Source organism: Salvelinus alpinus, chromosome 37 (genome assembly GCF_045679555.1).
Source record: "Salvelinus alpinus chromosome 37, SLU_Salpinus.1, whole genome shotgun sequence".
Lineage (NCBI taxonomy): Eukaryota > Metazoa > Chordata > Actinopteri > Salmoniformes > Salmonidae > Salvelinus > Salvelinus alpinus.
The window spans coordinates 13,235,304-13,248,163 of NC_092122.1; the positions used below are offsets into that span (position 1 = coordinate 13,235,304).

A 12,860-nucleotide genomic window follows, 5' to 3' on the forward strand; every position below is an offset into this window, starting at 1 on the left:
GCTCTGTTAAAAAAATAATAAATGTTAACACTTTCTATGAAGTACATACATATACCGTTTTTTCTTTGAACTGAAGGATTGACTAAATTAGATGTATTATTATAATTTTCTGACATGGTGTGATGTGTCTTTACTACCTCCTAGTGGCCATGTGTGGAACAGTTTTTCCTGTTGTGGATATAATTATAAGTGACTCATATTCACATTTCCATGTCCATGGATTCACTGGCTAAAATTTCAAATGGAAAGAGTAGAAATTAAGTTATTAATTCTGTATTATTTCATTTGAAATTATATATAAAACAATCTCAGAGATATACATCATATTTTTTTCTATATAGTACACGTGATTAAATTTTCTCTATGCATATTTGACCACAAGCCAAAGGTTATCTACACTGTTGACATTGACTGTCTCAAATTCATTCCTTCTCCGTTAATAGGAACCAGTGGCATCTACAGTTATAGTGAGAAGAAAATACATTCTTTCAGAACAAAAAATTATACAAAATAACAAAAGAAACTCAACATCCATAATCTAAATATATGCCCCGACCATAACATGATCTCACTGATATAGTATTACAACCCTGTTGCCTCACAAACTTTATTCCACTGATCTAATCTGTGTCAGTGGCTTTAGTACTTCTTGATTTTCATTGAGTGCCAGTAAATAAAGAAGTTGAATAGGTGTCGACCGTGTTGCGGTTACACTGCCCTTCCCTCATTGGTGTTGATATAAATAGACTTTTTCAATAGAGCCTGCAGAGAACGGGAAGAAAAATGCTTCTTTGTTTGAAGAGATAAAGCGCCCTCATGGCTGCTTTATGATTAAATGTAAACACCTTGGCACAGACACGCACTCATACACAACCACGCACGCACAGACCGCTCTCAGGTAAATATTTCAACCTCATTCTTCCTGCTATGGGTTAATTGTTAGAACTATAGCTGTGATGTTATAATCAAAACATGTACTTGATCACAATCTATACAAATACATTTAGTAAATAGAGGGAGTCAAGAGAGCCTGCATTATTGGTTGCATGGTTGTTGTTATTGATTTATAGTTTACTTTTGATAGAAGTTTGACCATGTTAATGTGTACAATGGAAAGAAAACTAGAGGGGGGGAACATTTAGGTACCGTGGTTTCTAGCGTTCAAGCAATCCTAGTCACAGAGAGAAAACCCCACACAAGCACACGCACATCTATACACACGCACACACATGCACCCAAAAACTGGCTAGTTATATAAATGTATGGTCTAGTTCAGTGAGTGTAGACAGCGGTTTTACAGTATATGCCATTGTGTAGGCTAGGGATACGGATAGATATAATCTGTGCATCTTTATTGCATTGTGTCCATAATCTTTTAATCTACCCATCCAGGCAAGATCCCCGCTGTATTCACACTCAGCGAACCTGAAAGGGGAACTTCAGGAGTCAGTCCGTTGATATTTAAAACGTATGTTGGCAGCATCTAAGAAATTAACTTCTCAAAAATCCCTTGTTTATTTGGAGAGGGAGGAGTTGGGATTTGCGGACAAGACAAATACTTATACGTGAATCATTAACGATAGCTTTTATGACTCAGGTCAGAAGTCTGACCCATAATGCATAGATCAGTTCCACAGTTCCAGTCAAGCAACACATATCTATTTATAAAAATGTGTGATAGCTGTACAACATATGGTTGCCACAGTGACCATATGGTGTGGCCCACATTGATTTACTGAAATATTTAATAATTACGTTAATCGTCTCAAAAAGGTTCAATCTATGTAATCGACTCACAGCAAGTTATAGTTACAGTACTTATGTATTGTATTTTTATTATTTTTATCATCACCTAGTTTATTTAATGCTTTGAAGTATCAAGGGTGAAAATTAAATCAACAAATGCTGTTAAAAATATAGAAACTGTGGTGAGTACATTAGCAATCCCTAGTGGTTCAGAGGGTGCAATCACGTTACACAAGGTTTTAACAGGTGCAGATGAGTCCATCATTAGAATTAGGGAAGTATGGTTTTTAATCATATACTTTTCAGTCTCCTGCTGAAATCAACACTCATCATGCACACCTTATTGTGTTTGTTTTAGGCATACAGTAATATCCATTACAAGTCAGGATAAATCAGCAAAATTGTATCAATTCTAAAACCAACAGATTGCTAATCTACTGAAATACAGATCAACTATTTACCAGACATGATACAACACTTTTCACTACTTTTGATAGATCAGGAGCCATCCCCAGTGTGTCCATAATAATTTACTATGAAAAAAGGCTAAATGGGCTAAAGGCTATATGGAGCTTATACTCAGGCTTTAGAATGGAAAACTAATAGGGTTTTTATCACTTGATGTCAATGACTGCAGTTCGGTTAGAGATACAGTACCTATAGAAAATCTACACCTCCTTAGATTTTCTTCACATTTTATTATGTTACAAAGTGGGATAAAAAATTATTTAATTGTACTTTTTTTGTCAATGATCTACACATATTCTGTAATGTCAAAGTGGAAGAAAAATGTAATTTAAAAAAAAGATGAATGAAAAATAAAACACTAATATACCTTGATTAGATAAGTATTCACCCCCCTAAGTCAAAGCATGTTAGAACCACCTCTGGCAGCGATTACAGCTGTGACTCTTTCTGGGTAAGTCTCATAAAAGCGTTGCACACCTGGATTGTGCAATATTCCCACATTATTCTTTTCAAAATTCTTCAAGCTTTGTCAAGGTATTGGGGGATCATGGCTAGACAGCGAAGTTGAAGTCTTGCCATAGGTTTTCAAGCAAATTTAAGTCAAAACATTATAACATCACTGTATTCTTGGTAAGCAACTCCAGTGTAGATTAGGTTATTGTCCTGCTGAAAGGTGAATTCCTCTCCCAGTGTCCTTTAGGATTTTGCCTGTGCTTAGCTCCATGCTGTTAATTTTCATCCTGAAAAACATCCCAGTCTTTGCCAATGTCAAGCATACCCATACCATGATGCAACCACCACCATGCTTGAAAATAAGGAGGCAGTTACTCAGTGATGTGTTGGATTTTCTACAAACATAAGGTTTTGCATTTAGGCCAAAAGTGTATTCCTTTGCTGTGTTTTTTCCCCTCAGTATTACTTTAGTGCCTTGTTGAACACAGGATGCATATTCTGTATATTTTATTCTTCTTTTCGCTCTGTCATTTAGGTAATTATTGTGGAGTCAACTACAACGTTGATCCTGTTGTCTCCCATCACAGCCATTGAACTCTGTAGCTGTTTTAAAAATCATCAATGGGCTCGTGGTGACATCACTAAGCAGTTTCCTTCCTGTCCTGCAGCTCAGTTCAGAAGGACGACTGCATCTTTGATGTGTCTGGGTGGTTTAATACATCATCCACAGCATTACTATTAACTTGACCATGCTTAAAGATATATTCAATGTCTGATTTGTTATTGTTGCCCATCTACCAAGCACTGACCTTCTTTATTAGGCTTTCGAAAATCTCCCTAGTCTTTGTAGTTGAATATGTGCTTGAAATGCAACAACTATATTTTAGTTATTCAATTTTATTAATTTGTAAAAATGTGTAGAATTTTCTTTTCACTTTGACATTATGGAGTATTTTGCATAGATCAATGACAAAAAATGACAATTAAATCTATTTCAACCCCACTTTGTAGCGCATCATATTGTGAAAAAAAAGTGAAAGGGAGTGTAGACTTTCTATAGGCTCTGTAAGTGTTAGCCATGTCATACAATACACTTAAAACACTGAAGATATAATGGAAATTATATAGACATTTCACCCAGCAGTTCAAGGTTCTCAGATTTCAATTTACAGTAAAGTCTATATTTACTGAAGAGCATTTATGATAAGATAATATGTATGTTAATAAATATCTACCCAGAAATGCTAATTAGAATGCTATTGGAAGATATTCCTGGATAAATGAAGTCATAAGAGAGGTTATTGTTATTCATGTGATCTGATCTAGTCACAGTGTGAAAGAGTGATTGTGGGAGGTGTATCTGATCTGCTCTTCCAAAAAGAGAAGTGTTGCCAACCACGAATTGACGTTGACACATTTAAATCGACCAATCTCTTTATCTGACACTTCGTTTTAGCCGAAAGGTGAATATTGGGGCTAACACCACTATATATACACTTGCACAAGTACATCCATCTCACACAGACAGTGGTCAGACACTGCTTGCCTTGTCTGAAGTTTACACTCAAATATCCAAAATGGTGAGTCATGACGGATTGAAGATCAATTTAGTTTTATTTTGAATACATTCCATGTTGTTTTAGAATAAGGCATTTATTCCTATTCATTCTGTAGCTTAACTTTTCTCCTAATTACGACATTGTAGTTGATTGCATGTTATCGATGTTTTCCTAGAGCTCCCTGGATAATGACATCAACCAGCACTTCCAGGATGCAATTGATGTGATTCAACGGCACTCTGACGATCCGTATTGTGATACAGGTAAACTTACACTTCAAAACTCATTCCAGAAAACCAGATTTAAATCTGAATGCTAACAATCACCATCATTATATTAGGCACGGACATTATTGTTAATATTTTCTTTGTATTGAGCATTACAGAAAAATTATTCAATACATTTTAGTCTCATTGGTTCTGGCAGTGAAGACTCTATTCAATGAGTATATTTTTCTCCCTCTACTTAGAGTATAAGTACTTTGAGCCTCCAACGCGATCGAGCATAATGTGCTGCTACCCCATCACCCACCCTTTTGATGTGCCAGGTCCATATGACTGGAATGAGCAAACGGTGAGTGTACAGAACAAGTGAGTGTACAGAACAAGTGATTGTATTTTACCAGTATAGTACTATTGACTGACTTCTCCAAGTTTGCACAACTGTGATGTATGGTTACAGTACATGCATGTGTCATGTCTCATGTGAATGTGACTCACCTGACCAGTTTTTCTCTCCTCGTCCTGCCAGTCATGGCCTCATGTTGTTCCTTACGACTCACTGGGTCCATCTGTAACCATGGACTACCCCCAGTTCTACTCCATCGCACCGCAACCGAGGAACGGCAAAGGTGAGCAGTGTTTGGCCATCAGCGATGAGTGTTGACAATGTCTGTAAGAAATGTCAGAGAGTACAACCACACATGCTGGAATTGAACATGTTTCTCAGATTTTTGATTGCCAAGTATCAAATTGACATCGTTACAACTGAATCTCTGCCTGTTTATGATTTTATTATAACTAAATTCAACCTTTTCATCTCATCAGGTCGCAAGAAGCTGCGTCTTTATGAGTACCTGCATGAGGCTCTGGGCGATCCCAACACGGCTGACTCCATCCAGTGGACGGACCGTGGCAGCGGCACCTTCCACTTCATCTCCAAGAACAAAGAGAAGTTGGCCGAGTGCTGGGGCAAGCGCAAGGGCAACCGCAAGACCATGACCTATCAGAAGATGGCACGGGCGCTGCGCAACTACAGCCGAACGGGTGAGATCGTAAAGGTGCGCCGCAAACTCACCTACCAGTTCAACCCGTCGATCATCCAAAGGCTTGGGGGCATCAGTCACGTCATTCCCCCCGCCGGGCACCCCGGGGCTGGCCACCCTGGGCGGGAGGTGCTCCTCCACCAGCAGCATGCCCCAGCTGAACAGGCTTACTATGGCTCTGCTGCTGCACCTGACTGGCACAGCTGGTATGGACATTACTCCCTCCAGGGAGACTGTGATCTTGCCACAACCTTCACTTCATCCACAGTCACCAAGGCGTGAACTCAGGTAATATCACTGTGGAAAATAACAGAGGTTAAAAGCTGCTTTAGCTAGCTGTCAATTCATACGGCTACTCCTGCATACTTTTGTGGGGGCCAACAACTGGGGCTTGTTATGCAGCCATTGTGTTATGGGTGTCAGGAAACGTAACAGTCACGGTAAAGAAAATGTAAAAATGTTTACTCTCCGTTAGTTATGCCATTTAAAAGAAAATTTAAAAGAAAATGTAATGACCATTGATCAGGTATTGTGGATCATTGAATATGTAAATAATGAAAATATATATTTTTTAAATTCCTATGAGAACTGTCAACCAGTTATAAGCATTCGGTGTGGGTACTGTACATGTAAAGGGAAATATCTAAAATGTTGGTTTCAAATATGAACATGTATTACTGCATGTCATTTTGTAAATAATGAATTTAAATCCTTTGTATCTCACACACATTGATGTATTTTAATAAATAATGTTTGTATAATTTGTGTTTGTACTGTGTATACGCTTTCATTTTTGGCAATGAATTATTCATCACTGCGTCAACACTAACTTCAACACTGACTTCATAACTGTGCTATTCTTGCTTACCTAACAATGGTGAAAATGTCATGAGTTCCAACAAGTGTCCCATCCTTGTTGTGTCCTAGGAAAAAAAGAGGAAAAAAAAGAGAAAACCATGAACTTTGTTGAATGAGCCAAATATGTCTGCTTGTGCAACGGCAATAACAACACTGTCTACCCCTCACTCACAATTCCCCATCAATCCACACTCTGTAAGACATGAACACAAGGTGTATCTCTATCCCAAAAGGCAAACCATTGTGATAAGTGCTGTTTTCCTGTCAAGAGAACCCATGGCTGCTCTTATCTTGCCCAGCGGTGAGGATGTGGTCAGTCCTGGGAGACAGTGCTTCTCTGGTGGTGGGCTTTGTGGGGTGGTGGTCATTGTTCCTGTGGTGAAGGTTTATTTACGGTAGCCTAGTTGTGGTGAGTAGTGCAGGCCAGGCGATAAGCAAGGCAGCCCCAACTGGCTGTCATGTTGAGAAGGCATAATAAAAGCCTGGGTGTCACACAGTTCCTTCATGCATTTCATCTAACACACAACTCTGTGAAAAACCTGGGATCAGGACCTGTAACTGCAGCAATCTATGTGCATCCGACAACGATGGTAAATATGAGACCGTTATAAGCTTAAGGATAACTGCACAGTGATGTATTTTGACATCACACTTTCAAACTGAACTGTATGTGTGAGTGCTGTGCAATTTGAATCGGTTATCTTTGTTAGAATTCTTTCGAAGACAACCAGACAGATCTGGAGGTGATTTTGGACTTTCTGGAGGAACACTACAGACATGGCACTAGAGATGGCGGAGAAAAAGGTTATTCTCTATTAGTGTTATGAATCACACAAATAAATTGATTATTGTATATTTTTAATGCCACCTCTTGTTCTACACTATTGCAGTGGGAGGTGTCTGTGCTTTGCCTACACCAGTGACAATGGAAGGAAACTCTGGTGAAACTTGTTGTGATCACTGGTGCCATGAGGAAAAGGTACGCATTCAATGATATAAGCCTCCCCATGATGCTTAGGTCAGCCTGTCATAGACAGCACTTTGATCTGTGAAAGATACACAGTATATGGCTATAGCTAATTGGGTGATGTTCTGCTTGTCTCAGTCATACAACTCAGTTGGTTAAAAAAAACTTGTTTTTCAGGCTATGCAATCACATGGTGGCTACCCAACAACACTACTGGACCAAAACAACACTACACCGCCTGAGAAAGGGACAGACCACACATTGCCACATACTATGCCAGCAAGACCAGCACCCACACACCACACTGGACCTGGTGAGAGAGGCAACTTCCCTTTTTGTGGTTAGCAGATACTGCCACTGGAGCTCATGCTGCCCTGAGGGACCAATGCCTAAAGAGACCTGCCTTTAACTGTAAAGGACAATGGTACCATACACCGCTTATCTCTGTACGTTTTACATACATATAAAATGAGCTAAATGTTTACAACTTTACCACTGAACACCATCACAGCTGGTCATCTCACAAAGGGATTTTTATTATCAATTATGACGGGATATTGTTAACCGCTCCACTCTATCTTATCATTGTTACTGTGGTTACAGGTAGAAAGGTGCGTCTGTTTCACTTCTTGTTTGAGATGCTGGAGAACCTTGGCATGACCCACTGCATTTCCTGGGTGCCAGCGGCAGCAGACGGAGTGTTCAGCTTCTCTTCCCGGAACAAGGAACAGGTAGCAGCACTCTGGGGGCAGAGGAAAGGCAACAGGAGGCCCATGACCTACCAGAAGATGTCCAGGGCGCTGAGGAACTACGCCCGGTCTGGAGAGATCTTCAAGGTGAAGAAGAAACTGACCTATCAGTTCAGCAGACCAACCTTGAGTGCCTTGCGGAAGTGCCATCAGGGAAAACTGTAAAGGACACATTTCCACATGAAAAACTGTAATCTATTGTAAATATCAAGCATCAATTCGATCATCATCAATTCAATCATCAATCATTTGAAGACTGACTTGATTTAGTCTGTAGATTTTTATCAGTAGCTAGGCCTGCTGTGTGAGATTTTACACAGACAGAGGTATGTGACTGGCATGTAGTGTAAGCTTTTGCTATAGGATACTACACTGAGTGTACAAAGCATTAAGGACACCTACTCTATCCATGACAGACTGACCAGCTGAATCCATGTGAAAGCTATGATCCCTTATTGATGTCACTTGTTAAATCCACTTCAATCCGTGTAGATGAAGTGGAGGAGACAGGTTAAAGAAGGATTTTTAAGCCTTGAGACAATTGAGACATGGATTGTGTATGTGTGCCATTCAAGGGGTGAATGGGCAAGACAAAATAAGTGCTTTTGAACAGGGTATGCAACTCAATATTAGGAAGGTGTTTCTAATGTTTGGTATACTCAGTGTATATGTAATAAACATTTGAATACTACATGTGTCACACATATGAGCATATAAGTATTATACATACTTATACATTTACATATATTATGCACATATACACTGACTATACAGGAACACCTTCCTCCTAATATTGAGTTGCAGCCTACAAGGTGTTGAAAGCGTTCCACAGGGATGTTGGCCCATGTTGACTCCAATGCTTCCCACAGTTGTGTCAAGTTGGCTGGATGTCCTTTGGGTGGTGGACCATTCTTGATATACATGGGAAACTTTTGAGCGTGAAACACCCAGCAGTGTCGAAGTTCTTAACACAAACCGGTGCGCCTGGAACCTACTACCATACCCTGTTCAAAGTCACTTAAATATTTTGTCTTGCTCATTCACCCTCTGAATGGCACACATACACAATTCTTGTCTCAATTGTCTCAAGGCATAAAAAGTATTCTTTAACCTGTCTCCTCCCCTTCATCTACACTGATTGAAGTGGATTTAACAAGTGACATCAATGAGGGATCAAAGCTTCCACCTGAATTCAACAGGTCAGTCTGTCATGGATAGAGCAGGTGTCCTTAATGTTTTGTACACTCAGTGTAGTATCCTATAGCAAAAGCCAGTCAGAACAGTTGAAGTCGGAAGTTTACATACACCTTAGCCAAATACATTTCAACTCAGTTTTTCACAATTCCTGACATTTAATCCTAGTAAAAATTCCTTGTCTTAGGTCAGTTAGGATCACCACTTTATTTAAAGAATGTGAAATATCAGAATAATAGTAGAGAGAATGATTTATTTCAGCTTTTATTTCTTTCATCACATTCCCAGTGGGTCAGAAGTTTACATACACTCAATTAGTATTTGGTAGCATTGCCTTTAAATTGTTTAACTTGGGTCAAACGTTTCGGGTAGCCTCCACAAGCTTCCCACAATAAGTTGGGGGAATTTTGGCCCATTCCTCCGGACAGAGCTGGTGTAACTGGGTCAAGTTAGTAGGCCTCCTTGCTCGCACACGCTTTTTCAGTTCTGCCCACACATTTTCTATAGGATTCAGGTCAGGGCTTTGTGATGGCCACTCCAATACCTTGACTTTGTGGTCCATAAACCATTTTACAACAACTTTGGAAGTATGCTTGGGGTCATTGTCTATTTGGAAGACCCATTTGTGACCAAGCTTTAACTTCCTGACTGATGTCTTGAGATGTTGCTTTAATATATCCACATAATTTTCCTCTCTCATGATGCCATCTATTTTGTGAAGTGCACCAGTCCCTCCTACAGCAAAGCACCCCCACAACATGATGCTGCCACCCCCGTGCATCACGGTTGGGATGGTGTTCTTCGGCATGCAAGCCTCCCCCTTCTTCCTGCAAACATAACGATAGTCATTATGGCCAAACAGTTCCATTTTTGTTTCATCAGACCAGAGGACATTTCTCCAAAAAGTATGATTTTTGTCCCCATGTGCAGTTGCAAACCGTAGTCTGGCTTTTATATGGCAGTTTTGGAGCAGTGGCTTCTTCCTTGCTGAGCGGCCTTTGAGTTATGTCGATATAGGACTCATTTTACTGTGGATATAGATACTTTTGTACCTGTTTCCTCCAGCATCTTCACAAGGTCCTTTGCTGTTGTTCTGGGATTGATTTGCACTTTTCGCACCAAAGTACGTTCATCTCTAGGAGACAGAACGCGTCTCCTTCCTGAGCGGTGTGATGGCTGCGTGGTCCCATGGTGTTTATACTTGCGTACTATTGTTTGTACAGATGAACGTGGTACCTTCAGACATTTGAAAATTGCTCCCAAGGATGAACCAGACTTGTGGAGGTCTACAATTTCTTTTCTGATGTCTTGGCTGATTTCTTTTGATTTTCCCATGATTACAAGCAAAGAGGCACTGAGTTTGAAGGTAGGCCTTGAAATACATCCACAGGTACACCTCCAATTGACTCAAATTATGTCAATTAGCCTATCAGAAGCTTCTAAAGCCATGACATAATTTTCTGGAATTTTCCAAGCTGTTTAAAGGCACAGTCAACTTAGTATGTAAACTTCTGACTCACTGGAATTGTGATACAGTGAATTATAAGTGAAATAATCTGTCTGTAAACAATTGTTGGAAAAATGACTTGTCTCATACACAAAGTAGATGTCCTAACCGACTTGCCAAAACTATAGTTGTTAACAAGAAATTTGTGGAGTGGTTGAAAAATGATGTAAGTGTATGCAAACTTCCGACTTCAACTGTACCTGTAAAATCTCACACAGCAGGCCTAGCTTCTGATACAAATCTATAGCCTAAATCAATTAATGCTTTATATACTCAGTGTATATTTAGGTAATAAGACTCGAGAGGGTGTGGTATATGGCTAATATACCACGGCTAAGGGCTGTTCTTAGGCAAGACGCAACCCTGGATACAGCCCTTAGCCATTGTAAATTGGCCATAAACCAACGTAATTAGAAGAGTAAAAATAAATGTTTTGTCAAACCCTTGGTATAAGGTCTGTTATAAACTCGGTGGTTCGAGCCCTGAATGATGATTGGCTGACAGCCGTGGTATATCAGACCGTATACGACGGGTATGACAAAACAAATATTTGAACTGCTCTAACTACGTTGGTAACCAGTTTATAATTACAATAAGGCACCTCTGGGGTTTGTCGTATATGGCCAATATACCACGGCTAAGGGCTGTATCCAGGCCCACCATGTTGCGTTGTGCAAAAGAACATGTCTTAGCCGTGAAATACTGGCCAAATACCACACCCCTGTGCCTTATTGCTTAAATATACCACGGATTTCAGCCAATCAACATTCAGGGATCGAACCACCCCAGTTTATAATATATATTTTATAATATTTATGTTTCATAATGTTTACTTATGTTTCTTTCTTGTTAAATGTTAATAAAGTCTAATAAAACTCATGAAAAATTATGTAATTGAAACACATACCCAAACCACATGAGTCGTGACCATGTCGGGGGACTAGTTTGGTATTTATGCATTTTCAATTCATGAAATTACATAATCCATTCCGTTTTCAACTAAATGTAATTATGTTTCTCGAGTCAAGTCTCGACATTTGCATGATTGGAACTAAATTCACGCGGGAAAAATCTGTGGCCACCGTGGAGCGCGTGCATAATTATTAATCTCACCTGCCCAGCTGTTGACACCACTGAGGTATAATAACTGTTGACACGATGGAGAGATGCCATGTTTTCACCTGATAAACGTTTCTTTGAAAAAAGTATGTAGGCCTATTGCTTATACGTAAAAACCAGTTGAGACAACGCTGCAGAGTGCGAGGTGAGTTCGGGCTACTGCATTTTCTTTCATAGGCCTAGTTTTTTTTGTATTTCGCCTATCGGATAGGATTAAATACATAACAACAGAATGGATTAATCATTGTCTTGGAGACCCCCCTTCTATTCATTCAATTTTTTTGCATTTAATCCTATCCGATAGCCGAAATCCAGATAGATAACCTTTAAAAAAGTTCGCCCTTAAGTCAGAGAGACATTTGATCAGAGCATGGGGAGTTCCATCACCATACGGAGGAAGAAGTGAGTCTATTTATAGTCTACTTTCCATCCTACCCTCAACGTTTAAAATGGGCCATTCTCCTCTGGGAACAGAATTATGCGGTAATGAGCATCACTGTAATAGCAGTCTCTTGGCTGAGTGTGATCCTTTGCCTGGTCTGTATGATTGTCATCTCTCCTTTTGTGTAAGGTTAACAATTTGATGTAACCATTGACTAGAGTATGTCTACATACTATTGGTCTGCATGTGTACATGCCTGGGAGCATGTCATGTGTATGTGTTGGTGTTAGTTTCATCATGTGTTTAATGGGTAGAATGGTAAGAGCTGTTATGCCCTTGTGTGACCAGCAAGGGTCAGTGTAGTTCCACTGAGGGGCGCTGTTTACCCCTGGTTGTTCCTATCAGTTCGCAAGGGTGACCTCATGGCTAAATCTCCCCTGTGATGCCAACTCCTGCCCAGACCAAGCAATTCCAAATGGTTTTGTGTGCTCTTTGTAGCAGACCCACATGATACTGCCCTAAGCCTTGCATTTACCACTGGAGCCCACTCTGAGTTATAAATGGGGTACAGAGCTTGTGTGTGTCTGTTACCAA

General features: G+C 39.8%; 2 protein-coding genes and 1 long non-coding RNA gene across 6 annotated transcripts in view; 2 read left to right on the forward strand and 1 right to left on the reverse strand.

Annotated features, from left to right (window-relative positions):
- The first annotated feature begins 1,389 nt into the window (after nt 1-1,389).
- Nucleotides 1,390-6,251, forward strand: LOC139565622 (transcription factor Spi-C-like). 2 transcript variants are annotated; one of them, XM_071386068.1, is made up of 5 exons: nt 1,390-1,468; nt 4,402-4,489; nt 4,696-4,799; nt 4,977-5,076; nt 5,273-6,251. In XM_071386068.1, the coding sequence occupies exons 3-5, from the start codon at nt 4,734-4,736 to the stop codon at nt 5,770-5,772; spliced, it is 666 nt and encodes a 221-aa protein (XP_071242169.1). In that variant the 5' UTR covers nt 1,390-1,468; nt 4,402-4,489; nt 4,696-4,733; the 3' UTR covers nt 5,773-6,251. The 2 variants fall into 2 exon arrangements, with proteins under 2 accessions (XP_071242169.1, XP_071242168.1); XM_071386067.1 differs by lacking the exon at nt 1,390-1,468 and adding an exon at nt 4,148-4,247.
- Nucleotides 4,945-5,660, reverse strand: LOC139565624 (uncharacterized). The gene is made up of 2 exons (XR_011672950.1): nt 5,523-5,660; nt 4,945-5,117 (listed from the first exon to the last, which is right to left on the reverse strand). It is a non-coding gene; the product is annotated as an uncharacterized lncRNA (long non-coding RNA).
- A 5,669-nt stretch (nt 6,252-11,920) lies between the features above and the next one.
- LOC139565870 (myosin-binding protein C, slow-type-like) overlaps nt 11,921-12,860 on the forward strand; it is a 41,314-nt gene continuing 40,374 nt past the window's right edge. For 2 of the 3 annotated variants that reach the window (XM_071386495.1, XM_071386497.1), the window contains exon 1: nt 11,921-12,029. The gene's annotated coding sequence lies outside the window, so the exon portion shown is untranslated. The remainder of the gene's footprint in view (nt 12,030-12,860) is intronic. The other variant, XM_071386501.1, reaches the window with a different exon arrangement.